Source organism: Scedosporium apiospermum, assembly GCF_000732125.1.
Source record: "Scedosporium apiospermum strain IHEM 14462 chromosome Unknown SEQ_SAPIO_0088, whole genome shotgun sequence".
NCBI lineage: Eukaryota > Fungi > Ascomycota > Sordariomycetes > Microascales > Microascaceae > Scedosporium > Scedosporium apiospermum.
The window spans coordinates 1,606,566-1,634,334 of record NW_015971789.1 but is presented as its reverse complement, the minus strand read 5'-3'; the positions used below and the strand labels follow the sequence as shown (position 1 = coordinate 1,634,334).

The following is a 27,769-nucleotide window of genomic DNA, read 5'->3' as shown; positions in this document are numbered from 1 at the left end:
CACTGATACTGGAAGGTTTAATGATATTATACCAGAAATATTGTACCGCTGGATACCCCTACGAAGTAATGTTGGGACAGGTCGTCTGGAAACGTCAACAGACTAGAGTCTTGTGAAAGCGGCACGCCCATCAACCAAATCAATCAAATCTCAGGTAATACCCGGGACGCCCACCAAAATGGGATTATTCAGTGAGAGGAACCGTTTCGTGGCGTCAAAACCCACCTAAAATCTAACATATTGCTACTTTTATAGGGATGAGGGATTGGGTCTAGCTTGTTCATTGGCCAGCACTGTAAGTTGTATAGAGAGATTCAGCGGGGTTTCTGCCATCAAAGGCAGGATGGCCGAGCGGTCTAAGGCGCTGCATTCAAGAAAATCTTCTTTCCAGGGAAAATTTGGATACCTGCAGTTTCGAAAGAAGCGTGGGTTCGAATCCCACTCCTGTCATTTATTTTTTTTCTCTACTTTTTCGTTCGCTATTATTTTTTCTCATCCCTCTCCTTCCACGAATACTGCCCAACCTTGGACCTACGCTCCAACTCATCAAATTAGAGCCATCCTATTTTTACTACATCCACTTATTTCCTATTCTCAGGGACGTATGCGGCGAGAAGTACTCCAGCATCCCCAAATACCATATCAAGCAACACGGGCATATATTATTACCCAGTTGCCTAACAATAAATATCAAGTCGTTTTTATTAGTAAAATTGTTCTTCTATTTAGAAGAAGAAGGCTTCTTCCTAGAAATAGTGTTCTCAAACTATCTACTATTTTAGTAGAGGTTTAGTAAAATCAACCAGGGTCAACCAGCTAATTAGAGCTTAGTTCCTATACCCCCCCTTAAACTAAGCTAAAGTAATTATCTATAAAAGGTAAAAGAAACTAAAAGTACAGATAGAAATAACAGCCTTTTCTATATAAAAGTATCCTATAAAACTAAGGCTAGGATCTTATTTTAATAATTAAATAAATAGGTTTAAATAAGTAAAATAAATATTTCCTTTTCTATTTAAAATCTAATATAATATTATTTTATTTTATCTTTTCTCTTTATCTTCTTTTTTAATATAAAACTTTATTATATTCTCTTTAGATATTATATTTAATTAATATAGAAAGTTTATATATTTATTTTTATTAAGTAGCTTTATTATCTTATTAATAAATATTTTTTTAATTTTAATATATTATAAATTAAATAGTTTTTATTTAATAATCTTTTTAATAATCTATTTAAATTTTACTTTTTTTTCTAGTAAAAGGAAAGGTAATTTAAAAGATAGTAATAGTAAAATATCTACTATAATATTTAATAATATTTCTATTATTATCTATTTTAATATTATAAACTTATTTTCTAAGTAAAACTTTTATATTAGATAGTTTCTTTATAAAAATCTATATCTATTAGTTTTCTAAAGCTTTTTTTTATCTTTCTATTATAGAAAACTATATTATTTTATAATCTAATCTTATAACTACTTCCTTATATAATTTAAAAATAGCTATATTAGATATAATTATATTTACTTTTAGAAAAACTAATAATAGATTTTTAAATATATAAAAAGTAAAGATATCTTCTTTAAAAATATAATTATTAAAAACTTATTTCTTCTAGATAAAGTAAATCCTCTTTTTTATTATAAGTCTATTAAATTTAAAGTTATTTATAATAATAATATTAATATATTTTAGTATAGTATATTAAATTAGTTTAGATATTATTTTTAATATTAATTATTATAGTTAAATATTATTATAGTATTTTTAAACTTATTTATATTTAAAAGTTTAAATTAAAAAGATTATTAATTATATTTATTAAGAAATTAATTTTATTATTAAATTTTTTATTAATTTTATTATTTCTATTTAAATTTAAATAATTTAATTATAAAAGATTATATTAGCTTTACTTATCTATTTTATTTTTTTTAAAGCTTCTTTAGAAAAAGGAGATATAATTTTATAAAATTTTATATCCCTTATTTAAAAAACTTTAGCTAATTCTAATATCTAAATACTATAGATATAACTATATAGACTATTATAGCTTATAAAATATCCTTTTATTATATAAAAAGCTATTTTATTTACTTTTTTAAATTAATAAGTTCCCTTTTTATAAATATAGATAATATATTTAAAAGTTCTTAAATATTAAAGAAATAGCTATCTTTCCTTTTTAGGAAAATTAAGATAAATTACTAGTTTCTTATATAAGCTAATAAATCACTTATTAATAGATATAGAAAGTAAATTAAAGATTATTATTATTATTTTTAGAATATAAATAAATAGTTTTTTAGATATCTTAAAATAGATTATTAATATTTATATTATTTTAATTAAGATTTTTTCTTATTATTTTATAATATTATTTTAAGTAAAAGTATTAGGAAATATAATATAAAAAGCTATATCTTTTTTATTTAGAATATTTTCTATTAGTAAATTAGAAATCTCTCTTTTTTTATCTATATAGATATTTAATATTTTAAAATTTATTTAGGTTTTCTAAAATATTATAAAATCTATTATAGCTTTTATTATTATCTTAACTACTTTATTTTTAATATTATAAAGCTACTAATATATAATCTTTTTTTTAAAGATATAGATAATATAGTAAAACTTTAATATTAAAAATAGCTTAACTTTTACTAAGTTTATATAGAAATCTTTAAATTCTTTAGGTTTAAAAAGTTTTATTTAATTAACTATTTTAGTAAACTTAGCTAAGTAATATACTTTATAATAAAAGAAATCTATATCTTCTTAATTAAATTTAATACCTATAGCTTTATAAGCTTTTAAGATTTTAGACTTTTTAGTATAGCTAAGATATTTATATATTAGTTTATATAGTATATTCTTAATTTTAGTTTTAATTTTAATTTTATTTAATATTAAAAATAAAAAAATAAATATTAGTTTATTATCTTTTTTTTAATTATCTTAATTATTTATTTTTTTATAATCTAGTTAATTATTAATATTATTATTATCTTTATTAAATTAATTATTATTATTTTCTTTAACTTTAATAAACTAGATAGCTATAACTAACTTTCTTTTATTAAAGTTTATAATAATATCTAAGTACTTTAGCTTATTTTTTTAGATAATTTTATTAAAAGTTTTAAATATATTAATACTAATAATTAACTTAATATATTAATTATATTTAAAATTATAATCTTTATAGTAATCTATATTTACTATATTAGCTAGGGAATTAGGAATATACTAGATATTATTAATTATCTATAAAACTATTTTTATCTTATTATTTATATTATAGATATTAAATTATATTATACCTATATTTATTAATATAGCTATTTTATTAATATTTATTATATAAATAGTTTTTATTTTTCTAATAGTAAATTTAATAAACTATTTTTAATTATTAAAAGCTATTTCCTATAATCTTAAATTAGTAATTATATTATTTTTTATAATATTAGATATAGTACTTACTTTAATATTTATTAAGCTAATAAAAGAAATAATAATAAAGTTAGAGTTTATAGATATAATAGTTAATATTATAGCTAATATTATTTTTTTTTTTAAAATTATTTATCTTCTAATTTTAATTTTATTATTTTTAAATAGCTTTTCCTTTAATTATTTTCTATTATTTTTTTATTTTCTTTTTAAGAGAGTCTAATTACTATTATTATAATAAAATCTTTTCTAAAAAGAATATATAATATATATTTCCTAAGTAGATTTATTTATAATATTTATAAAAGTAAGAATTAGAATAAGAAGTTAAATTATTTTTTTTACTAGATAATACCTTATTTTATAAAAGCTTAGATTAGTTAGCTTTTAAATTAGTTATTATAATATTAAAAGATTAAGTATTTTCTCTACTCTTAATAATTTATATACTTATAAGGACTTCTATAAATATTAGTTTATCTTTAGTAATATATTTCTTAAAAAGTTTATTATTAAAGCCTTTTATAATATTAAATAAAGTTAATATAATATAATAATTAAAGAAAGTTTTTTTTATTATAAGATAATTTTTTAGAAAATAAAAATATTTTAATATTTTACTTATAAATATATATATAATCCTTTATATAGAAGTTAACTTAATAAAGATATCTATTATCTACTTAATATTTAATTAGCTAATTATAAACTAAATTATCTACTAAAGTAAATATAAGTCTTTATAATCTAGTTAAAAGTTAGTATTTTTAATAATATCTATTATTATATTAGATAGAGAATTTTAGATAATATTATATATATATACTTTTTTAATATTTTAAAAATTAATTTAATTATTAACTTTTAATATTAATATATTTTCTTTAATATATCTTAAAAGTTTTATATTTTTTAAATAGATATAGATTAATAACTTCTATTTTTTATAGTTAGTTTCTTCTTTTAATAATTTAATATTTAAGATAATTATATTTTAATAATAGTAAAGTAAAAAAAGTATTTTAAAAGAAATTAATTTATTATAGGTTTCCTATTATATTAAGATTATTTTTTATAATAATATAAGAAAAGTAAATCTAGCTATTAAAATAATTTCTAATTATATTATTTATATATTTATTTTTTAATAAAGTTTAATAGTTTTCTTAAAATTTAAGAAAATTTAAAATTAAATATCTAAGTTTACTATTATCTTTTAAATTATTTATAGTTAGCTTTAGATATTTAATATCTTTATATTTTATCTAATTATATATTCTTTTAGATTATTAGATATCTTTTATAACTTATAATAAAATTTATTTAATATAGCTAAATTATTAATAAAAGCTAATTTTTTATTATTTTCTTCTTTATTTTATCTTAATAGTTTTAAAAATATTAAAGTATTTATTAGTTATTTACTATTTAAAATAATTATTAGTAATTTAGTAAATAAAATTATTATTATAGTTTTTAGTTTTTCTATTTATTTTTATTTTATTTTATCTATTATTTATTTTAATATATCTTTTAGTATATTTTTTAATATAGTCTTCTTACTTTTATTTACTATTTTAATAAACTAAAAAATAAAAAATAAGTTTAAGATAGAAGTAAAAAAGTTTTTTTCTTTAAGGAAGCTTTTTAGCTCCTAATTCTTTTTTTTAAAGGAAGCTTTCTAGCTTTTTTTTTAATACCTTTTTAAAAAAGCTTTCTAATATCTTTTTTAATATTTTTTTAAATCTTCCTAGCTTTCTTAAGATAGAAAAAGGGAGCTTATTAGCTTTAGCTCTTTTAGCTTTTTCTTAGGATTGGGAAGATACCTATTAACCCTTCTATATTCTTTTCTTAACTAAAAAGAATATAAAATATACCTTCTAGTATTAGAATTGAATTGGAGAACGATATCTTTCTATCTTCTTTAAAAGTATAATGATTTCTTCTAGCTAGTAGGGGTAGAGTAGCTTAGATTATAACCTATTAGTAAAATTATTTTTCTATTTGGAAGAAGAAGGCTTCTTCCTAGGAATAGTATTCCTAAACTATCTACTGTTTCAGTAGAGGTTCAGTAGAATCAACCAGGGTCAACCAGCTAATCAGAGCTTGGTTCCCACAGTTTTAGATCGGGGAATAAGCCGTTCTCGGTTTCCTTCGCCAGCTTCGCCAAGTCCGGAAAGAGGCAATATAGGTCGGCTCCTTTGAGGATTACTTTTGCAATTGATACTGGAAGGAGAGTGTGAAACAAAGGGCGGCCCATCTCTTACTCCACATCTCCACCAAGAAAGCATGTTTGATCAATGACAAGCGTTCTGAGGGCTGTGAAGCTCTTCAAGCTGGTTATCATATCATAGCGCTCGAGCTCTTTGATGCCTTCCCAATTACCTACCTGTATTTCCAGATATTCCAAGGTCTTGTTGCAATGTTCCAGCCCACGGGATATTCCCCCTGGAGGCACCACACGAGGCCTGTAGTAAAGCCTTTCATCGGGTCCTTGAGGCTGGATATATTCGAAGGTAAAGGCCTTGAGTTGCTTGCACGAGGACGCCAGGTCTCTCAGCATTCCGGAGCTAAGTGTGCACATTGGCAATGTGAGTACCTTCAAATTTGATAGATTCAATCTTCTCGGACATGAATAGCACATATAAGCTTCCAGATACTCGAGATTCGGCGCTTTCTTAAGGACGCCAGCGACCGCTTCCAAGTTGAAGCCGGCGGTCTCGCCCCGATGCGTTACCCGATGCGCTAAGTGCAATGACTTCAAGGATTGTAGGCTCGATGACGGAAGCATGAATTTGCCGTACGAGGTGGTACGCGAGAGCTGTAAGGAAAGCTGCTGCAGGTTGACAGCCGAGCTGAGAAACATATCGACCAGAAATCCATGCCGAAAGCCCTCCTGGAACGAGCCATCACCAAAATCAACATCCCGATCGCGGACAGGCCTCCGGACTGGCTGCGGGGTCTTCCAACCCTTAGGAAGCCAGACTCCCAGATGCTCAACCAGCTTGTTGATAGAAGCCATGTCGTCTACTCCAACCCTGAATATGTTGAAAGTGGCCTGTCTAACGGACGTGCCGAGGACGGGGAACTGCATGAGAGTGCGCATAAAATTGAAAAAAGGCCGCTGATGGGTCATTGAAAAGAACGCATGGTATAGAAATGGTGTTGCAAGAGTATTGAGTCGGCGTGATGTTCGGCACAAGTTGGCCAACGCTGCGACGTGAATTCGAATCCGCTCGTGCTTCTCGGTTACGTTATGAAGAGGACGACGTAATTTAGATGGCGCTGTGGTATGAAGTCGAGCTCGCTTGTGCTTCTGGGTTGTCCCTTCAAAAGCACCATCGCAGGAAACATCCAGGAATTCCTGGCAGTGTAAACAAAGCAGCGCACAGACTTCGTGGAGGACCTCATTCGGGAGGTCAAGCAAGCTTCTGCCGGTCATCGCCGGAGGCGGGGACGGTTCCTGGGGCTCCAGGTGTTGGTGTTGGGACATGGCTGGCTTCTGAGAGTTGGGATCAAACTGGAGCAGGTTTATATGATGGCAACTTGAGTAGAGCACCTTGGAGAGTGTGATAGAAGCAAACTGTGTGGTGTTGAAATGGGATAGGCATCAAAGATCGAAGAGACGATTGCCATCTTTCCAGTTCTGGAGGAGCCAAGGTGCTCTTATACCGCGCCTTTGCTTAAGGCAACAGCAATGACAATGAAGCATGCCATCTTGCGGAGTGAAGTGCAGACCAGAAAGAAGTCTTTAGCTCGTCGAAATACAGTTTAATGTTCAGTATTCCTTTCATTGTTAGTTCTGTTCCTTGGAAACCGGGACCCGATACCGTCTGGTGTCTATTATTCTCTTTGGTGAAGTGCTGGTCTTCTAACTCCGCCTTGTAGCCCCTTTTCGGTTCCTATTCCATTGGGGGCTTCTACCGTATGTTCCCAGCTTTGTTTGCAGTTCTTACAGAAGCCTTTGCAGTGGCTACCTGGGGGGATTGGTTAACACTATTGGCTAGGCCTCCAGTTCAAAGTTGTTTCGTTCCTTGATGCGTGATGCTGCGGACAAAGGTTGCACCACCAATCCGTCTCGCCTCTACTCCAATTAGTAAGGCAGCATAGTAAAGCCACTCGGTGGTGAACCTCGCACCAAGGTGAGCAACAGTCCGAACCCCCGCGATTCCTGTTATACTTTGCGAGCCGAGCCTCAACTTCCAAGCCAATGCGGTCCTTTTGGGCGCCATAGGAGCTCTCCAAGATGGCAGGTTGTTTGCTGACGATGAAATAGGACTACGGAGCTTTCCACTGATGAATCTCGTTTCCTAAAGTTAGTCAGGCGTCATCCGTGAAGCCCGAACTCTCCAAAAGAGGCGAATCCCGACTGACGAAAATGGCTCCGCTCGAGCAAGTTGAAGAAGACAATATCTCCGTCAGCGTCTTGCAGGAGCTATTAAAGACCCCATACGCTTGCTCCTCGCTAACCCAACTCACTGGTGGGACTGCCAACTTTGTCTATCGTGGCACCTTAACTCGACCCTTGCCTGCTCAAAATGGATCCACAGCCAAGAGTGTCATTATCAAGCACTCGGCCGACTTCGTGGCCGTCAACCGGGACTTCCCACTCGATGTCACTCGTTGTGTAATTTATGACCCTCACCTCGTCCTCTCTCTCCCTGGGACTTGAGTGGAGGTGCTGACCTATCTGTATTCCCTGGAAGACATTTGAAGCGTCCATGCTTGACGCTGTGGCTTGCTATTCGCCTCCCAACATCACTGCCGTCGTAATTAAGACACCTCGTCTTTACCTATTCAATCGACGGACAAACACGCAGGTTCTCGAAGACTTCCCCGATAGCGGTGATCTAAAATCCGTCTTCTTCTTGCCCAATGTTGGCAGTCTTCTTCCCGGTTCCAGCGCGACGACCATCGGCCACCACTTGGGGTCCTGGCTTCGGTCCTTCCATGCGTGGGCTTCGGCACCGAAGCAGGCTAGAATGCGAGCCTCGATTGGGCAGAACCGCCCGATGCGAGAACTGAAGCGCATGGTAACCTACGGTAGCTTTCTCACGGTCCTGGAAAACTTTTCCGAACTGTTGGTGGGCTGCAAGGAGACGCTGGAAATCGTCCGTGATGTCATGTCAAAGGAGTTCGAGAAGCCGCCGGTTTATGAGGACGAGGACTGGGGAATTATACACGGGGATTACTGGTCTGGGAAGTAAGTCCTGTCCCTTATTCTGCAATCATCAAGCTGGACGGGTCCTCATGGATGACTTTTGATAAACAGCGTCCTACTTCCGAAAACTCCATGGCAAGAGCCCGGCGCCGGAACCAACAAGCTCTTCATCATCGACTGGGAATTAGCTCAGTATGGCCATAGAGCCTACGATCTCGGCCAAATGATCGGCGACCTTTACGAGCGGAAAATATTCAGAGATATCGACATCGTCATGCCCGTCATGCAGGGCGTCATGGAAGGTTACGGCGAGCTGAGCGACGATACGGCGTTTCGGACTGCTATCCACGCAGGCGTTCAATTGATCGGCTGGTATAATAGGCGGCCCCCAACGGGTCCTCTGATGGCACCGGCGGAAGTGGTCGTGGCCGGGTTGACGGTCGGAAGGGACCTCATTCTGAAGGGATGGGAGAAAGACAGGAAGTTCTTCGAGAGAAGTGTGTTGGCATCTTTGTTTGCCGCAAAGTAGACCAAAGATGGAGTTGGGAGGGTGATGGCTGTTTCACCAACCAAGGCGAGAGTGGGAGAGCCCACTCGGGGCTACCTTGGAGCGGAGCTAAGGGTTATGAAAGGGGAGAACAAAGGCCGATGGATCGATCCATTGCATGCATTCAATGTTTCTCGTTTCTTGCTTCGTAAAGTTTACATCATAGATGCACCCGAGGTCTCAGACAGAGAATCAATTCGTACACAGTAAAAGGCTACGAAGTACTTCGTAGAGCGAGAGCAAGACGTCCGGGAGATGACAGGACGGCAAATGAAGATCATTTTTGAGTATCATTCTTCGTCCCCTGTCCCTGTTCATAGATGGTTCCCGGATGCCGGGATGAATATGTCTATATGGTGCATGGTATATAATCCATGTTTGAAGCAGTTCCGACCAGCGGTGGTGAGGCAAGGGCAGTCCCATCCCCATCAGGATGACAAAGCCAAGCCATTCTTGAGGCATGAAAATGGTCAATCGTGATCTCGGTGTGTCCCGCACGAAGGCCAGGGATATTGAATGGAACCAGCGTGACCGTCACTCGTCACTCTTCGCAATTCTGTCAATGCTAGCATCAGGGGACAACTGATTGATGGTGTTGTCCGGTATCGCCTAGGAGATGACGACTTTATCAATATTTCTTTCGTTCTCCATTTCCCACTTCCTCTTCTGCTAATACTGTTAATACTGTTAATACCCTACGGCCCCTTGCTTCGTCCTCTCCCTCGTCGTGCCGCTTCTGAGGATGGCAATCCCTGGACACAATTTGCGTCAATAGATCCCTGTCTATCCGGCATGCACTATCCAGTTATCTCCGATTCTACTACGAAGTACTTCGTAGACGTAATAATACGAAGTACGTATTTCGTACTACTTCGTAAATTCCTGTGCTGTGTGAAGTACGCCAGGCCGAAGCTGGCAAGGATCGATCCGTTCGGGGCGCAGCGCAAGCAGGTCCAGACTCCAGAGCTCTGATCAATCGATGTCACAGCGTCAGTCAGACCGGGCTTCAGAAGTTCAGGGGTCTGCGATGACCTCGTCCTCAATTTGATCCAATGGCTGACTCAACCTCAAGCAAGGGGCACGTAATCTTTTCTGTACGGAATACATCGTACTTCGTACTTCGTTACCTTGAACTGGATTGATTCCTTCCTCTCTTGCCTTTGACGCGATCGTGAGCTTCAACCTCTTCTCCTCAGGTGTGAGGTGAACTACGATTGTGAACTATTTCCTGCTCTACGATGCAGGCGCCGATATATCCGGTCCAGAAGTGAGCCGCCTCTCACGACACTCTTTTCGTCTTCATCTTCATCTTCGTCTTAGATCCTTCGCTTCATTTATTTCCGCCCCCAATCTCACTACTTTCGTCCATCCTTCGCGGCAGTGCTGGTACTTCGTACGTATGTGGACAAGTGGTGATTGCCACTATTCGGAGCACCTCTGCTTCTGATGGAATAGGTTATACGGGCTCCTTGGCACTTTCGCATCTCCTATTAGCCTGATCTGTGTCGTCTTCCCGCCATCAATATCTCTTTCTTCGGATCGTCACCTGGGATCCCTTTTCGGCTCGCCGTGTCTTATTATCTCTTTCTATATATCCTCAATCCAACATCATATTTGGGCTCGCGGAACCAAACTGCGATAGCGAACAAGGGAGCAGGAAGAAAGGAAGGAAATAATATCGACTGACCGTTTTAGCCCCCATCGTCAAGATTGAAGATAATTTTCGCTCTTTCCCCTCCAAAAAAAGAACAACATCCTCGTCGGAACACAAGAATCCTGCAAACGACTACGAAGGAGGATTTAGAATTTCCCGACGCCTTCGGACACAGCCAGCTTCATAAGTTTCAACCCCGAGAGTTTGTGACGAACAACACCGTCTCGAGCCAATTCCGCTTCCTCAAAGAGGCTTTGAACGGCTTCCCAGCGTCCAATAGGGACCAGACCCAGCTCATTTGCACGCTGTGACATCCCCGCATCACGTCTCTAATAGTGTGCGTCTAAGTACGTCCACGAGCGAGTGACACTGCCAAGCGCCAAGTGCGCAGCATCAATTAGCGCACGCTATCTCCTGCTTCGTGCCGAAGCTCAGACTCAGCCCTCCAGCCACCTCCAAGTCGCCGCCCCTTGCTCCTGAATCTGGCATATGCTTGCCAAATATATTTTTTGGGTCGTCAGCCAAAAGGGAATCAAAAGCCATTGGTCATAATCCTACAGAATTGCTGCAGAATACGCAAGGTCTCCCGGTCCTTACTCGCCTCGTTCCGCTCTTTGTTCCTGTGCCTGGAACAGTCTTCATCCAACCTTGATTTTCTCCCCTCCACTTTTTTTTTTTTTCTTTGGTCCCTCAAATACTCCTTTCTTTCATTCGACCAAATCTCCTCGATTAAACAATCTAGAGCGTCCACTTAGCGTCACCTGCCTCTCTTCTCTACATCGTCACGTTACGAAATAGACACGAAGAAATAATCCTCCTTTCAACCGACAAACCCGCTCGACAACCAGGCACTACACCTCCTTGCCGCTTAGAGAAGATCTTCATAGACGTCGATCATACACATTGGTTGGGATCCCGCCTTACGAAGTACTGGAGGCATGGGCATGTGTGCTCAGTAGTGTTCTACTCGTCTCCACCCCATCCCCCGAATTTCCTCTCGACTCCTCCTGTACGCCAGAAAATCGTTCGCTCGCTAAACCCGATTTCCACCCATCTCTACCCTCCCTCCTTCTCCTAGCTGTCGGCCGATTTTCCTTCCATCCCAACTTCTCACCTCTTCGTCGGCCTCTTCTCTCGTCTCTCTCCTTCTCTGCACCCCTCGATTACATCTTCAGCACCGGGGAAGGGGAGACGGGCAGTGAAGATGCCATCCATTGACGTTGCAATGGTGAGGAGCCTGCGAGGCGGGCTCTGGGGAGCGTTTGCCGAGAGTTTATCGGCGACTGTAGAGAGGCGAGATGCTTTTACAGACATCACCAACCAGGCCAGCGATGTAAAGACAGCATTCTCCAGTTGGGACAACTGCATGCAAGCCAGTTTTTGCAAGTAAGACATTTTTTCGCAGCCCTTCAAAGGCGCCTCCCCAATTAAGCTTCGCGAGATGGCTCCTCTGTCTCAGTTCGGACGTGCCTGCTAATCTACCTAACCTTATCTGCAGATGGCCCGTTATCGCTATTATTATTATCGGTGGTCTCATCATATTTTCCGTCGTCTGGTGTATTATTCGATGCGCCTGCTGCGGTCTTTCGTGCTGTTGCGAGTGCTGCTACTGCCTTAAATGTTGTGGCAATTGTCTAGGATGCTGTGACCCGCCAAGGGGTCGCGCCCACAAGTACCTTGATAACGAGACACTACCGCCAACCCACGGCTACCGACCAGAGCCTCCTATGAAACCTCCCGTATTCTCGCCCGTGCGGTCGACTGCCCCGGGCCCCGTTTACGAACCTCCTCAGTATGCCGAATTCGACGTGAGCAAGAAGGGTGGAGATGATGCCCTCCCCTCTATGCCGACGTGGGGAGATGCTGGATCCAAGAAGGTCGCCGTCGAGGAAGATGGCGTAGAGATGAACAGACTTAACCCGGCTGCAACCGGCCAGACCGTCGCGTCCGCGTCCGCCGCCGCCGCCGCTTCTGCGGCAGCCGTCGCAGCGGCGGCAGGTCAACCGAGCCCTAGCATGTCTGGTGGTAACCGAAGCCCCTACCGCCAACCCTCGCCTGTCGCAGCGAGCGGTTACGCAGGCCAAGCCGTTGGCTATGCGAATCAACCTCAAGGCCAGAACTACAACAATGGTTATGGCCAACCTTCCTCGCCTTACGGTGCCGATCCTTACGCCGCTGGTGCCATGGCTCCCGCCCCTCGGATGGCTTCTCCTCACCAGGATTACAATAACAACAATGGCAACGGCTACAACCAATATGGCAATGCGCAAGGCTACGGTGCCGGCAGCCAGGGTTACGACAACGGCTATTCTTCTCAAGGCTATGGAGGAGACTATTCGCAAACTCCTCAAGTCGCTCAGGCTTACGGCATGGACCCGAGACGACCTTCTCCTGCATCGGCGGCCTACGGCGCTGATCCCATGAGGCCCTCTCCCACTCCCCAGGCAGATTACGGTTACGGCCAGCAGCAGCAATATGGTGCTGGCGCTGGATATAGGCAGCCCCAGGCACAACAATCCGCCGGCCTCCAGAACTCTGGTGGTTTCGACTTCAACTCCGGATATAGCCGGCCGCACGATCCCTACAACGACTACGGACACGCCAACGAGCCTCAAGAACTACCTGCCAGTAACGGTTATGCGGCATACTCGCCTCGCACCGCCCAGCGTCCTAATGGTGGCTACTAAAGAAAGTAGCGTACGTGCGCAGCGTGCTCGGGACTTACCTGACCTCCTGAACCGTATTATTCTCGCCCGCGGGTTTCATTTCCAATTTACGCATCGCCACGGCTAGAAGGTGTTATTTTGTCGTTGTGTCCTTTTTTTTTCTCTTAAAAACAGCAACTTAGACGAGCCGTCTGCATTTACTCACGTCCTTATTTTTTTTTTCTTTCTTTCTTGGGAGTCACGCATGCTTCAGGCACGGTAGAAAAACGGAGTTTTGTGGTATTTTGGGAGTAATTTTCATTTCGAACATGACCAGAGGGGGCAGGTGCGAATGACATGGCGTTGTACGTCGTCTGTGGCTTGTTTTTGGAAAGATGATCGATTCGGTGTTTCGACTGACTCGTTCGATCGATCGTTTTCTTTTCTTTTTTTTTTTTTTTCCTTTTCTATTTGATTGGAAGGAGGCTGAAATTTTGAATATTGCCCGCCGTCGAGGGTCCTTCTCCTCAGCTTCATCCTCCAGTATTCTTACGAATCTTCGTTAACCACGGCCCACGAACGGGCAAGGGCCCGTCAGTCAGATCGCGGGAGCGGAGGAAAAGGTGCCGGCGAGGAGAGAACTTGTTTGGATTCGGATTCTGATGTGTTGTTTGGGTGGTACCGTGTACTTGTACGGAGCGGGAGTGTTTGCAGAACTTGTACTGGATGAGATAACTTGGAAGATATTTTGTCTGTCTGGGAGCGGAGAAAACGAAAATGGGCGGGCTTATAGCGAAGGGACAGAATAATACCACTTTCATGACAACTCGGAAAACAATGAAACAGCCGAATCTTGTTCTAGGCATCAGTCTCTACGAAGTCTCTGGCGGCCTCTGATAATTGCAGATCGGATGGATATTTGTATTCAAAAGCAGTATATGTATGAATGCCCGTCAAATGGAGCCCCCGACTCCAGCTACAACCCGCGAATCACCTGGCTAAAGAAAACAAAAATGAAGAACAACGCCCATTTCCCCGCTTCTGCTTTGCTATCCCAATAGAAATGTAAAAGACACCCAAGAAAGACAAAAATGTACCTAGTTGTTTTGCTCGTGCGATGCTGGACACCCCCTCCTGAATGGGGATGTACGAGGATGGTATATAAACGAAAGACTTTAGAAACACAGGTACGAGAATGGAAAAAGGCAGGGGGTCAAAAATAGTAATAGGAACGCAATAGAAACACGAGAAAAAGAAATTTGAAACTCTTTCCCCGTTGAACCCCGACGTGTGTCTTGCAAGTGTATGTTCCCAAAGAGGATGTCTGAGTAGAGAGTGTTGAGAGTAAAGGATGGATCAAAAAAGCGAATATAGGAAACTCGCGGTGAGTTCTGGCGCTTTTACAAATGGTACTCGGTTTACCGGGTCAGGACAGCAAGTTCCTACTCCTTAGGATAGAGACTCGTCGGCAGCAAGCTTCCGCGCTCACTCCCCCTGCTGGAGCCGCTGCCCCGCACCAGGGTTTCCCCGTCAGCCTCACCATCCGACTCGTAACTCGGCCGCGATCTAGACCTATGCATGCGCACGCCGTACGTATTATCATTTTCGGTACTGAGATCGTCGGAGCTAGTCTCGAAATTTTCCGCGTCGTAGAGGCCGGCCGACGAGCGGCGTCTCCTCTGATCATCGTTGTCGTCGTCGAGCTCCTCGCCGGGGACGCGCTCGTGCTCGCGGGGCGGCTGCAACTTGATAAACGAGTCGATGATGTAGTATTGCAGGGCGTTCATGATGAGGGGGAAGAGCATCATGACGAAGAAGATTTGCAGCTTCTCGTTGCCTTCGGTCCAGCCCAGGGCCCAGTCGCCGATGTGGGAGACCCAGGGGAAGAGGACGAAGATGACGAGGACGACGAGCTTCATGCCGAAGAGGCCGCAGAAGTAGAGGAGGGATTGCTTGAGCCACCATCGCCAGTTGGGTGGGGAGCCATAGTTGCCTGTCTGGATGGATTCGGGAGGCTGGCCGAAGGATGTGAGGGAGGCGAGGCCGGTGAATAGACGGAGGAGGTAGATTAGGATGGGGATGCCGAGTGTCGTCTATTTGGTGTGAAGCTAGACGTTAGCAGCCGTTGCATATCTTTAGATCTATGGTGCCTTTCGGAAGCAGCTAGGGGCAAGCGCGGGCGGGGGGGCCGGGAAAAGCAAAATGAGAACAAAGAACTTACGTCAATGCCCAGGTTCAGTAGGTAGGCGGAGCACGGGTTCGGACTATACCCGTCTCCATCCCTACGCAGCAGCATCCTCTCCATGGGTCCGATGCCAGGCTGTGGCGTCTGTAGAGTAAAGCGTCCCGACGTGAGCATGGACATGAAGACGTTGGCGATATGAACCAGCACGGAGCCAAACACCTGCTTCGAAACGTCGAAGAACCAAATCAACACGGGTCGCTGCGGTCGTTCCCTCCATCGCTTGTACACCAGGGACATCATGGCAAGGCCGCCGAGAGCTGCCTGCACAATGAGGGCAAAGGAGCCCAGGAGGCGGCACTCGCCGGTATAGTCATCGTCGTCGGTGTCGTCATCGTCACCCGCGATCGGGATACTCGTCGCGGTAGCTACTGCTACGGCGGCGGCGGTGGCTAGCAAGTTCGCGGTGGCGAGGGGGATCGATACGTCGGTTGGCGTGGGGTTCGCGACAGTCGTTAGCGCAAAGACTGCCTCTCTTGCGAGGTCGAGCACAACGGCGGGTCCTTGCTCAAGTGGTGGTGACATGGGAGGCTACCTGGACCGGGGATATTGGAGGGGAGGTAGACGGGCGACGGAGTGGTGGGATGAGGTGGTGGGAGCTACGACGTGTCGTGTTAAGGTTCGTTCTCCCAACCGACTCTCGAGTTGAGCGAGAGGGGCGAGCGTGCGAATCGTCACGCCCAATTCATCACTGATCGGAGTTTTTCTTGTTCTTCTTCTTCTGCCTCGTCGTCGGAGATTGTGACACGGCTGTGGGTGAGGAAGGGCTTGGCAAGGAACGTAGGGAGATTGGAAGCCGGGGAGTAAAACAATATGAGTCAATCAAAGTAACGGCGGGAAGAAGAACAAAGAAAAAAGAAAGTAGTCAAGAAATAAAATTGAGAAGAAGCAAAAAGGAAGAAGGAAAAAAGAGCCAAAAAAATCTTTCTTTTTTCCAATTTGACACGGGAAAGCGAGAGAGTGTAGGTTGTCGAGGATAGGTTGAGCCTCCTGACAATCTGTTACGCCTCGTGGATACGGGTTGTATTACTTTCGCTTCGTACTTGGAGCAAGGACAACCTGGACGTTGGCGGTACGGGGCAATTGCTCCAATTCAGTGCTTGGCTGCTTGGCTGCCTGGGATCATCGAGGCGGAGGGGCCGAACAGCGTCACGGTTTCGGTGTCTCACTCGTAGTTTAGGGCGAAGCGCAGGGGCTGTTTAGCTGCATGTGGTGTACAGTGGGTGCATCTGGCCGGAAAGTGTAAGAAATTACTGGGGCCTTTTGTAATTAGATTGCCTGTGCTGGCTAAGTAGAGCCACCGACGCCCCAAATTTACTTAGTCTCAGGGAACGGAGTGTGGACGATGAAGGTCATTATGACAATGATCAATGATACTTCGTTGCCGGTCTCGCGTCAAATCTTCTCTTTATCGCTAATTCACTTGTATTATACTTCATGGAGGTGTGATATCTGTCCTAAGCTAGATTACAAGATGCCCTACATCATTCGCCAAAGAGTCCATTCCCATCTGGTTCCTCCTCCACGTTGCTCTCATTGGCGGGAGTGACAGTGACCACTGACGGCACCGCAAGCCGATCGCATGGCTGAGGTTGAATGACCCTCCCCGGGGCCAAGTGACCTTTTTATGCCGAATTTGGGGCATTGCCTAGCGTATCGCCCAATCATCTTGGGATAGCTTGCCCATGCGCCATGCAGTCAGACCGGTGTCACTCATTCGCTTTGCGTCGCTTCGCAATGAACTCAAGGAATGCGTAACTGTAACTTCATTGAGCGCAGCCCGCTTGAGATGACCCATCAGCTGGAATCTGCTGTCAACTCCTCTCTTGACGGCTAGCTCTGGCAGAATATCGGGTGAACTAAGCTCATGTCCAAGTTGGACCATTTTATTACCTAAGCCAAAGCTCGTGTGGTCACTGTGACGAAAAAAAAAGTTGCCATGAGGGATGAAGCGAGAAGCGTATGATATATGTAAAGACGGATCAGACACTTCTATTGAGCTGTTTCCCACCGAACTAATTCGACGATCTAGAGAATATCCCAATTGAACTAATTTTCCAGACGGGCACTCTCTAGTCGGCCACCCAAAACACCACAATGTTCCGCTCGAGATTAAGGATACCGCGTGTCCCCGTCGTCGCGCGACCAGCCGTCCGAGTCCAGAGATCCCTCCATACCCTCCCCGAGCTCCCGCACTCCTTCAAAGATGGCGTACCAGGTCTCCTATCCGCGGAGGGCTTCGATATGGCATGGACGCAGTACCAGAGCCTAATGCTGGAGAAGCTCAACTCCCTTACTGCCGGTAAGCTCCACGGACCGTCTCGAACCACTTTTTCTCAGTTCTTTCCTTCCGGAATCTCTTGAACAGAACAGATTCGCACGCTCCGTTCTGCGCTCAATTGCAATCGCTCTAACGCAAAATCTAGGCACCGAACTCGAGCAAAAGGACACCTACTCGACCCTCGTCGCCACGGCCCGCGAGCCCTCCAAGGCCCCCATCTTCAACCACGCCTCCATGGCCCACAACAACCACTTCTTCTTCAAGAACCTTACCCCCAACCCGAACCCCATGCCCTCCGACCTCCGCCGCGACCTCGAGCGCTCCTTCAGCAGCATCGAGACCCTCCGCCGCGAATTCATCGCCACCGCCTCGGCAATGTTCGGCCCCGGCTTCGTCTGGCTCGTCCAGACCTCCCCGTCCGAGTTCTCCATCCTCCCCACCTACCTCGCCGGTTCCCCCTATCCCGCGGCTCACTGGCGTCGTCAAGACACCGATATGAACACCACGGGTCAGCACGGTACCGGCGGCCCTTGGCTTAAGAATACCCAGGTTAAGGGCATGCCGCAGAAGAAGGACGAGCTGCCCCCCGGCGGCGTTAAGCTCACCCCGCTCTTGTGCCTTAACACCTGGGAGCACGTCTGGCTTAGGGATTACGGCATCGGTGCTGGTGGTGTTGGCGGGAAGAAGGCTTTCGCCGAGGCTTGGTGGGAGGCTGTTGATTGGGAGGCTGTCGTTTACTCGACGAGGTTGACCAAGTCGGGTGAGGGTGGCACCGTTCCGGCGAAGGAGTCGCTTTTGAGGCCGAGGCCTGAGGAGACTGCTACCTACGGAAGGGAGGTCGAGCCTACCCCCGAGCTGATGGAGGAGCAGGGAAAGGAGCGTCCTGCTGATTCGTGAGCGTGTATTGTATTGTGTGTGAAAGGGAGGGGGGAAGAGTGTGCGCTTGCAGCTGTCTAGTCGGATAATTTGTTTCATACTTCATAGCTATAGCTCATGGGCCGTAAAGGGGTGTTACGATTCTGAGTGAGTGAAGAAGGAGGGTGTGGAGAGGAAAAGGGAGATCTCCATGGCACATTTGTACAATAGTATTGTTCTACTATCTAAGATCCATGTCAACAAAAAGGAAAGGGGGCAATCTAGACGTCTCTACATGCAAATAACTCCAATATCCAAAGACCGTTTGCTAGAATGTGGCGCCATAGTTGAGCAGAGCACGATTTTGATCAAGTCACCCCATGGAGAGCGATTGTATAACATATGCTATTCAAACTATATACTATGAGTATGCCGCCCATTATAATAAAAACGAATGGAGGGGATTGGTGTGTGTGTCCATGTGGTCATCTCAATATTATCTGTGATTCTTTTCCAAGTCGACATTTTTCATCAGTCTCCGGGGAGTATCCTGTCTTTTCAAACTCCCCTGCCAAGCCACAATCCCTGAACTTGCTGTGCCAAAAACGATAAATGAGTGAAAGAAAGAAAGAACAAACGAGACGAAAACACACAAGTGAAAACGGCCGCAAGCAAACCAAGGAAAAAACTTCTCAACTCTGCCCAGCTAATCCAGGCTGGGGCAAGAGTGGATCAGATGCGAGGAAATCGAGGCAAAAGTATGAAATCAAGCTTGAAAAGGTGAAGGGGAGAAGAAAGAAAAAGAAAATCCCAATTCGCCTGTTATGCTATAACACCAAGTCCATGCATCGTCCCAGTTAGGACAGAAAGGAAGAGTGAAGAGAGAGATGAGAAGACGAATGAATGGTGATAGCCGTGAGGAGGAAAAAAATGAACTGCCGAGGTCTTGCGCGAGCAATCCTTGGGAGGAGGTATAAGTTGCTATTGTAAACCGGTATTTTCTTTGCCCATGCAGTGATAAACGAAGACGAGAGAAATGGAAAGTATGCGCCGAGAAATGATGAATCGAAGAGCATCGACAAAGAAAAATGACCAGGAAGAGAGAGAGAGAGAGAAAATTGGGATAGAAGGGATATTCCAAGCACTAAGGCATTTAGATCATGCTTCCATTGACGCTGATCTGGAACCCTTCGCCCTTTTGCTTGAGAGCCTTGGCAAGCATGAGCTCGCGCATCCAGTCGATGCGCTCCTCGCGGTCCTTGACGGCAAAGTGATGGGTCTTACCAGTGCCGTTGACACCATCGGCAAGGTCGCCAGCCTGGACACTGTCTCGCTTCTTGAGCCTGCCAGGCTGCTTAGGCGGGGGCACAAGCTGGAAGGCGAATGCAGCGACGTCAGGCTTTCCACTCTTGCCCTGTCGGATGTGCATGGACTTGAGAGCGGCGCTGAGCTTGGACTGAGAAGCATAGCTCGAGCAGGCTATGGCATAGTCGTCAATATCAACGTACTCGAGGGTACGGTCAATATCCTGCGCATCCTTGTGCATGGCGAGCCTCGTGCCCTTGAGGGTAAAGTAGCCATCCTGCCACTCATGGCGGAGGAAGTGAGTCTTTCGCTTCTTCATCGGGCCCTGATAAGTGGTGCCGTCCAGGGTGGTGGACCGAACTGCATCCTTAACAGGTATGGCCTGAGACACGCTGGGGAAGGGAGGGATAGCGGTTTCAAAGGGCTTCGTGCGCTCAATCGGCGACCAAGGGTAGTTTACTCTCGGCGGCGCGCGAAGAGGCTGCTGATGTGTCCTGCGCGTTGGAGACGGAGTCTTGGATCCTTGTCGAAGAGGAGGAGGGGTAGCCCTGTTCTCATCGACGGCGGGCATGACAGGGAAGGAAGGTCGGCGAGTGGAAGCGCGAGACATGGCGCGAGCAGGAGCAGGAGCAGCAGCAGCAGGAGCTCGGTAGTTCATGTCCGGAGGTACAGACTGAGAGACATCTCGAGACAGAGGGTCAATTGGCACAGCCATGTAGGGAACATCCATCTCAGAGAATGGAGTCCCACGGCGGAGATTGGATACGGGGGAGACGAGATCCTGGGCAAGCGGCGAGGCCTTCGTCATAGTATAAGGAACGAAGCCTCCTCCCGAAGCAGGACGTGTCTCCTGCACCTGCGCCTGCACCTGATCAGGCGATTGACAGACGGGGATAATTGGTTGCGCAGTCGCTGCCGTCTGTGCCGTTTGTACATGGCGAAGTGCCGACTTCCCAGGAATAGAGAGCTTGGGAAGGTGGCGAAGGCCCTGGTGCGGCGCCTGGGTTTGAGGGAGAATCTCGAATGGAGGGGTCGGGGGAACCTCGCCAGCCGATTGCGAGCGCTGGAAGTTGAGGAATTGCCTGACATGGTCCGGCTGGTTCTGGGGTTCGGCGTCTTGGGCGCTTCGAAGGGTGGCCAGGCGAAGGTATTGCAGCGGGGGCAATTCGCCAGGGCCCATGACGTCTGACGATGCAACAACAGACGGTACGGCATCTGAGACTGGACGGAAGTCTCCAGGGTCCAGGCGTGTAGCCGTCTCCGGGTTGCCAGGGTCACCAGCAATGAGAACACCATTCTCGAGGGAGGCCAATGGATGCTCCTTCTTAAAGGCCTCGATCAGGCGCCTCTGCTTTCTGAACTTGGAGCACGCTTCGCCCTTGGAGCAATGATGGGGCTTGGGAATTACCTGCTCAATGCCGACAATGGATACGGACTCCATAGGAGTGATGATGTCGTCCATCTTGTTCTTCTTGACCCGTCGCCTCCTCGTAGATTGACGCCTGGGAAGCGTGTCGGCAGGTGTCTTGCAGACATCTCGGCTAGGGATGTCCTCAATCGGAGTGGGAGGAAGCGGTGATGTCGCCTTGCAGTCCCGGAGTACTTGGACCTGGTTCCAGATCTTAATGCGAACACCGAACGACTGGATCTGGAGCTCCTTGAGGTCCTCAAACTTGAGAGTCATGAGGATGGCACCGCTGATGTCATTGTCCACGAATGTCTGGGCCACGGAGTAATCTACACCGGCATTGAGCATTGACTGAGCGACCATTCGAGGCGTCCATGAGGCGAGGTCCTGGGTGTCAAGATGCTGGCTCGTAAAGCCCGCAGGTGTGGAATGGGCGGCCAGAATATTCGCTAGCTCCTTACTGGGAGAATAAAAGTCGGAGTCGTCGACGGACCGAAGGTAGTTATTGGACTCCTTTACGGTCGAAGGAGTAATGGGAGAAAGAGTCAAGACATGCTCGTCGCTGTAGGTGGTCGATAGAGAGTCGCGGAACAGGTGCGGACCGCGAGGGCCTTCAACTTGCCTCTCCTCCATCTCGACAAACACTTCGGGTATGCGGCCATGGCTCGATCGGGGTGTCGTCGCCTCATCGTAGGACGAAAGAGTTGTCTCGCTCCCCTGCCCAGTCTAGAGGAAGCCCCCAAAGGTTAGAAAGAAAGAAACCAGGTGCCACATGCTACGGCGCTGCTCCAGCCACTTACGGAACGTAAACTAGCTCGGGGAGAGTTATCCACGGGCTCCTCGAAATCACTGAGGATGTCATCCTCATCCCAGTCGGTATCGACGAATTCCGTAGCAACCGACGTTGGCCTCTTCTGAGGCTCGCGCTTCAAGCCGAAGAAGGTATCTCGGAGACTGCTGCGCTCCCTCATCTCCATCTGGGTGGCGCGTTGCTCCGTCATTGTAAGCTGGGGATATTCCTAGGTGCGCAGACCCACGTAAGCTATCAATCCCAAGTCTGCTAACTGCAGTCAAGCTGTCTTTCGTCGCGGGCCGTGTAAGCTGGATCTTACCATTTTGTGAGATGGCTTTCAGGTCACACCAAAGTCAATTGGCGACCTTGATGTGGAGTAGTCGGGTCCGTACAAATCTCCGCTGTGGTACCCCGCCTAGACTTCTCGGAGGGGAGGGCCGTTGCCGGCAACGGTCTTGGGGGTTGGGTTTATATAACTGTGAATTCGCAGGGGACGGATTGCAATGTCGAACGTGGCGTGGAAATATGCAAGGGAGCGAACAGCACACTGGATCTAAAGACAAGAAAGAGACGAGAGGAAAAAAACAACATCCACAGAGTCTACACCATGAAGCATCGGTGAGAAGAGAACTGAAGGGGTGGGGATGGGTGGGCGGGTGGCGCCCTCTTCTGGTTAAGTATTAGCGACTCTCTTTTTGTGCAAAGACGAGATCGTGGGCGGACCCCTGGATATCTGCAAGTTGTGGGTTTTTGTGATTCGGCTATGTATCACAGCGGATCGGCGGTAGGACTTTACAAGGTCGACCAAACCAAGGCCAGAACGGAAGAGGATGGCTAACGGAATCGGTACAACAATACGAAGCAAGGAAAGCCATAGACAATAGAGACTCGGGACGGGAGGAGGAGGGCGATTCCATGTGTGTCCACTGCCCACTGATTGATGCAAGGAGGTACTTCTGATTGAGTGTAATCTGCGCTTGAGAGGGGGGTAACTCATGCACATTGCAACGCTACTACCCATGGAGCAATCATGTATTCCGTAACGGAGCACGTTTCGTTTGGTTTCCTTTGCTCTGACGGCGACTAGGAAGCGCCGACTGAGTGACTGAGCCCATGTTACAAATATAGTAGCAGCAACTGAGGCGATAACACTCTTTGGAGTGCTTGGTCTGCGCGAGAAGGGAAGGAGCACCCCCTCTCCAGTGGAGAGGGAGGGAGGGGGAAGCAGAATACGTCCATGTGAGTCTTGCAATCCTCTTTCCCCCACTGGCTGCCGTTCCGTCACACTTCACTGACGTTGGGATTTCCCGCGCAGGTTGTGAGGGAAGGCGCGAAGCGATGAGGGCTCATTGGACCGAAACTTGTGTGGAGCTGCGAGGTTAGACCGCATTTGTGCAGATGTTTCCCCGACTGGACGCATGCACAGAGAATTCTGCAGTATGATTGGACAAAAAAGTCTAAACTTAGAGATTTCCTTTTGGGCAGTACACCCATTCTCCCCATCATTGGCTGGAAATCCGTCAAGGAGTCGTCCGATTGCCCCAAATATAGACATTTTAAGCGCCGAGCTTGGACACGACCCTCGACCTTTATCCCCCATCGTTTACGGGCGAGAAAACGGACGCGTTGAGTGTGTGCAGATGAGTGCAGGATTGCCCTCGCACTCCATCCACTTACTCTTGCACTAGGCCATCCCATCACAAACTGCTGCCCAAACTCTAGCTTCTAATTCTCCCTTACTTTGACGCTTGCCATTACACCGCTTACACGCAAGGATATGAGGGCATTTTATATTTCAGAACCTAAGCAAGAAGGGGTTGAGAGAAGATACACTAGGTAGCGAGTGGCTTCAACACCCATCTAAAAATTCGTCTGCCCTCTTGCCACCGTAACGTCTCCGGTATATTCTCGTCGAGTGGGCGAACCGCCTTTTGCGTCCGTGTTCGAGGTAGAAAAAAAAACTTTGCCTTGGTCACAGATCGGGTCCTTCAACACCGAACGGCGACTCCTACTCGTTGTCGATGAGCTTCACCTCCACCGGACAAAAAAAGAGCAGAAGCGAGGTGACAATGTGGCGAGCGAGAAGGACCAACAGCCCCCAAAAGCTCCGAATGCGGTCACCCTGGCCCCAGCACCAATAAATCCCGGACGAGAAATGGGTGGCTGCAAGCAGAGCCAAGGTAGCGTAGCAGTATCGGCCTGCACGCATGGTCACAACTAGAGATGTGATGTGATATACCTCCAGAGCACACTACTACATCAATCTTGACCTTATCTGTTATTGTCTTGCATTAGTGCTGCTGTGACAGCTCCCTTCCCTACCCGCCTCCCCCACCACCACCGTCTTCGAGCGGATGGAGTACGTGTACTTCGTACTAGAAGACCTATTGAGAGAGCTGGGTTGGGCACACAAAAAGCTCTTCCTCTTTTGAGACATTCTGGACCTCTCATGGGCCACCGCTAATGCCATCCACCACAATAATCCTAATCCTGCACCACGATGCAAGGGTGCGGGAGATTGGCAACCAGAGCCTCAAGAGGTTGGCAATTCACTTGTATGTGGCGTGATCGATGCTGACGGTCAAGAAGAGCTGGAGGCGTTCGGCTCGGCCTCTGACCGAAAGCACTGGATCAAAAATGTCTCTTACCGACGCCGTATGCACCCACGACAGGAGTCCTTCTCCAAGCCTGACCGCCACAGTCCTAATAGCGGTCGGTCATCGACTTTCCAAAATGCTAGTGATGGGGTAAATGCCCAACTCTGTGGATCTTTTCCCTTCCCACTTCCTCGATGACTGTTTCTTGCCCAGCATTTTCCGCTCGACCTTTCCTCGGAAACTCCACTGCGAAAGAACGCTCTCTTGGCAGTCCTGGTCTGGACTTCCAGCTGGCTTCGACCCTGGTCCGAGAAGATCTTAGCGTCCGCAATGAGACCTTTAGGGCATCAAATTTCCCCCCTCCCCTGGTCGCGTCTTTCCAAACTTACTTCAATGTTGTGAGTCCATATCCATACACTACGCGAGTAAGCCGATATTTCCTCTTGCCAATATGCATGAGTAAAGGACGACTGGAGGGACGTAATCCTCCTTGCTTCGTACTAGTTCAGTACGGACTTGAATTCCCATCCACCACATCCATCTCGGATATCAATTGGGGCAATTTTGTTTTTCAAGGATCGACAAATATCACAAGACAGGGTCTAGCTCTGTTCAAATTCCGCGCTACTGCGAGGACGAAGCAATCAACGACCACGGTACCCTTGAACATCATCTTGATAATCACTGCTAGTACGAAGGACGAACATATACTGCCACACAAGAGCTCGGAGTCAACGGCACGAGGTTGGCCCAGCCCCGAGCTAACGCCACAAGGACCTTTCCCCCGCCGCCCTATGATAATCTGACATCTGAGTTCGCTTGGCCAAAAGGATCACAGACGTTATTGTCGCGTTCGTTTCCGTGCCACGCATTGGCTTAAAGTGGTCACCTCGTGACTGTCTTGTACTGTGAAGCTACTGGGTGACGGTAGAAATCGCCGAGCTTTCCCTCGCTCATCATCCCAAGTCCTGTGGTCCATCCGGCTGATGACTAGCATTTGCGGTCAGAACGGAGACCAGCGGTCCATTCCTTGCGCGGGAATCGGCAGCGTCCGTAACAATACGTCCTGCTAAACTGAAAAGGGTGGAGAAAAGCGAGGGTAATTGCGACCGTAGCCCAATTCACTCCTCAACCTCAATTTCCTAGGATTCATATGACCTCATAAGCTGCGAAAGGTAGCGGTCAAGATTTAGGTCCCGTAAGCTCTCCCGAGTCCGACAAGGGTTCGAGTTGATTTTTTTTTTCTTTTTCCTCTCTAGCCCCGCTGCACTTTGCTTCTTTCGTGTCAATACAAGCAAGGGGACCAGGGGACGGGAGACTACTTGTACGTGGGTATACAACTTTCATCGTTCATTCTCGGCGATCAAGTCAATCCGAGTTCCACCAGGCATTCATGCATCGGCGTGCGGGAGTCCGTCCAGCTGTGCCAGACCGAGGATATCGTAGGTAGACCCCACGGGGGGCTGCATGCAAGGAGCGCAGAGAAGAAAGGAATTGTCAATTTGAGGTTTTTGGTTTATAGTATTTTGCATTCTGTGGTCAGTTGGGGAGGATCGCACACTTCGTATCATTGATCCGCCGAACCCTCCTACTTCGTACTTCGTAGGCATCAAATTGAACATGGAGCTAATTGAGCTCAACCAAAAAGTCAACGGTGTGTGTGTGTGTGTTTATGTCTGTGCCTTGCAAGGGTGCAGATTGCAGAAGCGCATCGACGATGGCATCCGGGGGTCGCACATCCGGGGGGAGATTAGCTTGGCCATTATAAGGTAGCTCATTCGCAAAACTCGACAATTTCTTTATCACCCAAGAGATGGATCAGGAACCACATCATGGAGAATTTTTGTGATGGAATATCACAGAGTTTTTCAACATGTCGAATTTCCACCCCTGGTGGGATTGCTTCCCCGAGGGCACTTCTCCAAAATGAGGGATGATGAATTCTGGAGCACCTCTCCTCGTACAACGCCCCCGCCCGGTTGCTAGGGACTAGTGTTCCTCGTGGCGTAACGGCGGTGAAAGTTTCTGTGCCATGCTTGACGGGCTGGAGGCGTCCCGAGAATATTCTAGGTCTGAGACTGCGTAATACAATGAGGCTACTGGGTAGAGCTTTTGAGACAATGTCTTAGATGCCTTCTAATCAAATTTCTCCACGGCATCTTCCAATTCCCTTGGTGATGTCCTGTGATCCCGTGATGCGGAGACCAGCACGACCATCAAGTTGATGAGCTGGAAGATTCTGGAGCTGGATTCGTGGTCACACTTACACGAGCGATTGGCTCTATTCACTTGCATCCATTGCCTCTTCCAATTGCGATTGCAACTGCGAAACGAGAACGACCTCGTCAAGTGAGCTAGCCTTTTGGCACCCTAATAAAATTTGATGGCTGCGGTGAACCTGGTCTGGTTGTGATGTTAGATCTCGCACGGGCTTGCCAATCGGTCTAAGGTGCAGTAGGGAACACACAGAACGAAAGAAACACATCAACGATGAGCTCAGTATTACGAAGTATGTAGCCATGCACCGACTAGAGCTGCACGGGGCAAGCAGCTTCCCGTGCACCCCACCCTCTTAAAGACTCACGTTTCTCGAGATAGTGGTCCACCCCTCCCCCCCTCGTCCTCCAGCTTCCTACGAGTGCCACTTCGTACGAGGGGGAATAGCACTAGGCGGTCTCCGCGATCCAGGGTAGCTGTTCAAGCTTCGGTTTATGGTACGACTAATGTAAGCCTCCAGATCAAGCCAAGGGAAATTCGAGGTTCACGGACTGCTCACGTTGATCTTTGTCAGCTGGAGGCATTCCGCTTTTCGGTCT

At 45.4% G+C, this 27,769-nt stretch overlaps 5 protein-coding genes and 1 pseudogene across 5 annotated transcripts; 3 read left to right on the top strand and 3 right to left on the bottom strand.

Annotated features, from left to right (window-relative positions):
* Positions 1-5,728: 5,728 nt before the first annotated feature.
* On the bottom strand, positions 5,729-6,958 carry SAPIO_CDS3430 (uncharacterized protein; the record flags this gene model as incomplete). Its single annotated transcript, XM_016786222.1, has 3 exons — positions 5,729-6,035; positions 6,126-6,553; positions 6,860-6,958. 3 exons carry the CDS (start codon positions 6,956-6,958, stop codon positions 5,729-5,731), a joined length of 834 nt encoding a protein of 277 aa, XP_016644228.1.
* Positions 6,959-7,843: 885 nt separating this feature from the next.
* Positions 7,844-9,155, top strand: SAPIO_CDS3429 (uncharacterized protein; the record flags this gene model as incomplete). Its single annotated transcript, XM_016786221.1, has 3 exons — positions 7,844-8,092; positions 8,286-8,668; positions 8,738-9,155. 3 exons carry the CDS (start codon positions 7,844-7,846, stop codon positions 9,153-9,155), a joined length of 1,050 nt encoding a protein of 349 aa, XP_016644227.1.
* Positions 9,156-12,554: 3,399 nt separating this feature from the next.
* On the top strand, positions 12,555-13,514 carry SAPIO_CDS3428 (annotated as a pseudogene; the record flags this gene model as incomplete).
* A 1,400-nt stretch (positions 13,515-14,914) lies between these two features.
* SAPIO_CDS3427 (FK506-binding protein 2) lies at positions 14,915-16,239 on the bottom strand (the record flags this gene model as incomplete). The annotated part of the gene is made up of 2 exons (XM_016786220.1): positions 14,915-15,565; positions 15,694-16,239. The coding sequence occupies 2 exons, from the start codon at positions 16,237-16,239 to the stop codon at positions 14,915-14,917; spliced, it is 1,197 nt and encodes a 398-aa protein (XP_016644226.1).
* Positions 16,240-17,811: 1,572 nt separating this feature from the next.
* Positions 17,812-18,892, top strand: SAPIO_CDS3426 (uncharacterized protein; the record flags this gene model as incomplete). The annotated part of the gene is made up of 2 exons (XM_016786219.1): positions 17,812-18,016; positions 18,141-18,892. 2 exons carry the CDS (start codon positions 17,812-17,814, stop codon positions 18,890-18,892), a joined length of 957 nt encoding a protein of 318 aa, XP_016644225.1.
* A 1,111-nt stretch (positions 18,893-20,003) lies between these two features.
* Positions 20,004-22,564, bottom strand: SAPIO_CDS3425 (SAM and PH domain-containing protein; the record flags this gene model as incomplete). Its single annotated transcript, XM_016786218.1, has 2 exons — positions 20,004-22,289; positions 22,364-22,564. 2 exons carry the CDS (start codon positions 22,562-22,564, stop codon positions 20,004-20,006), a joined length of 2,487 nt encoding a protein of 828 aa, XP_016644224.1.
* Between the last annotated feature and the right edge of the window lie 5,205 nt (positions 22,565-27,769).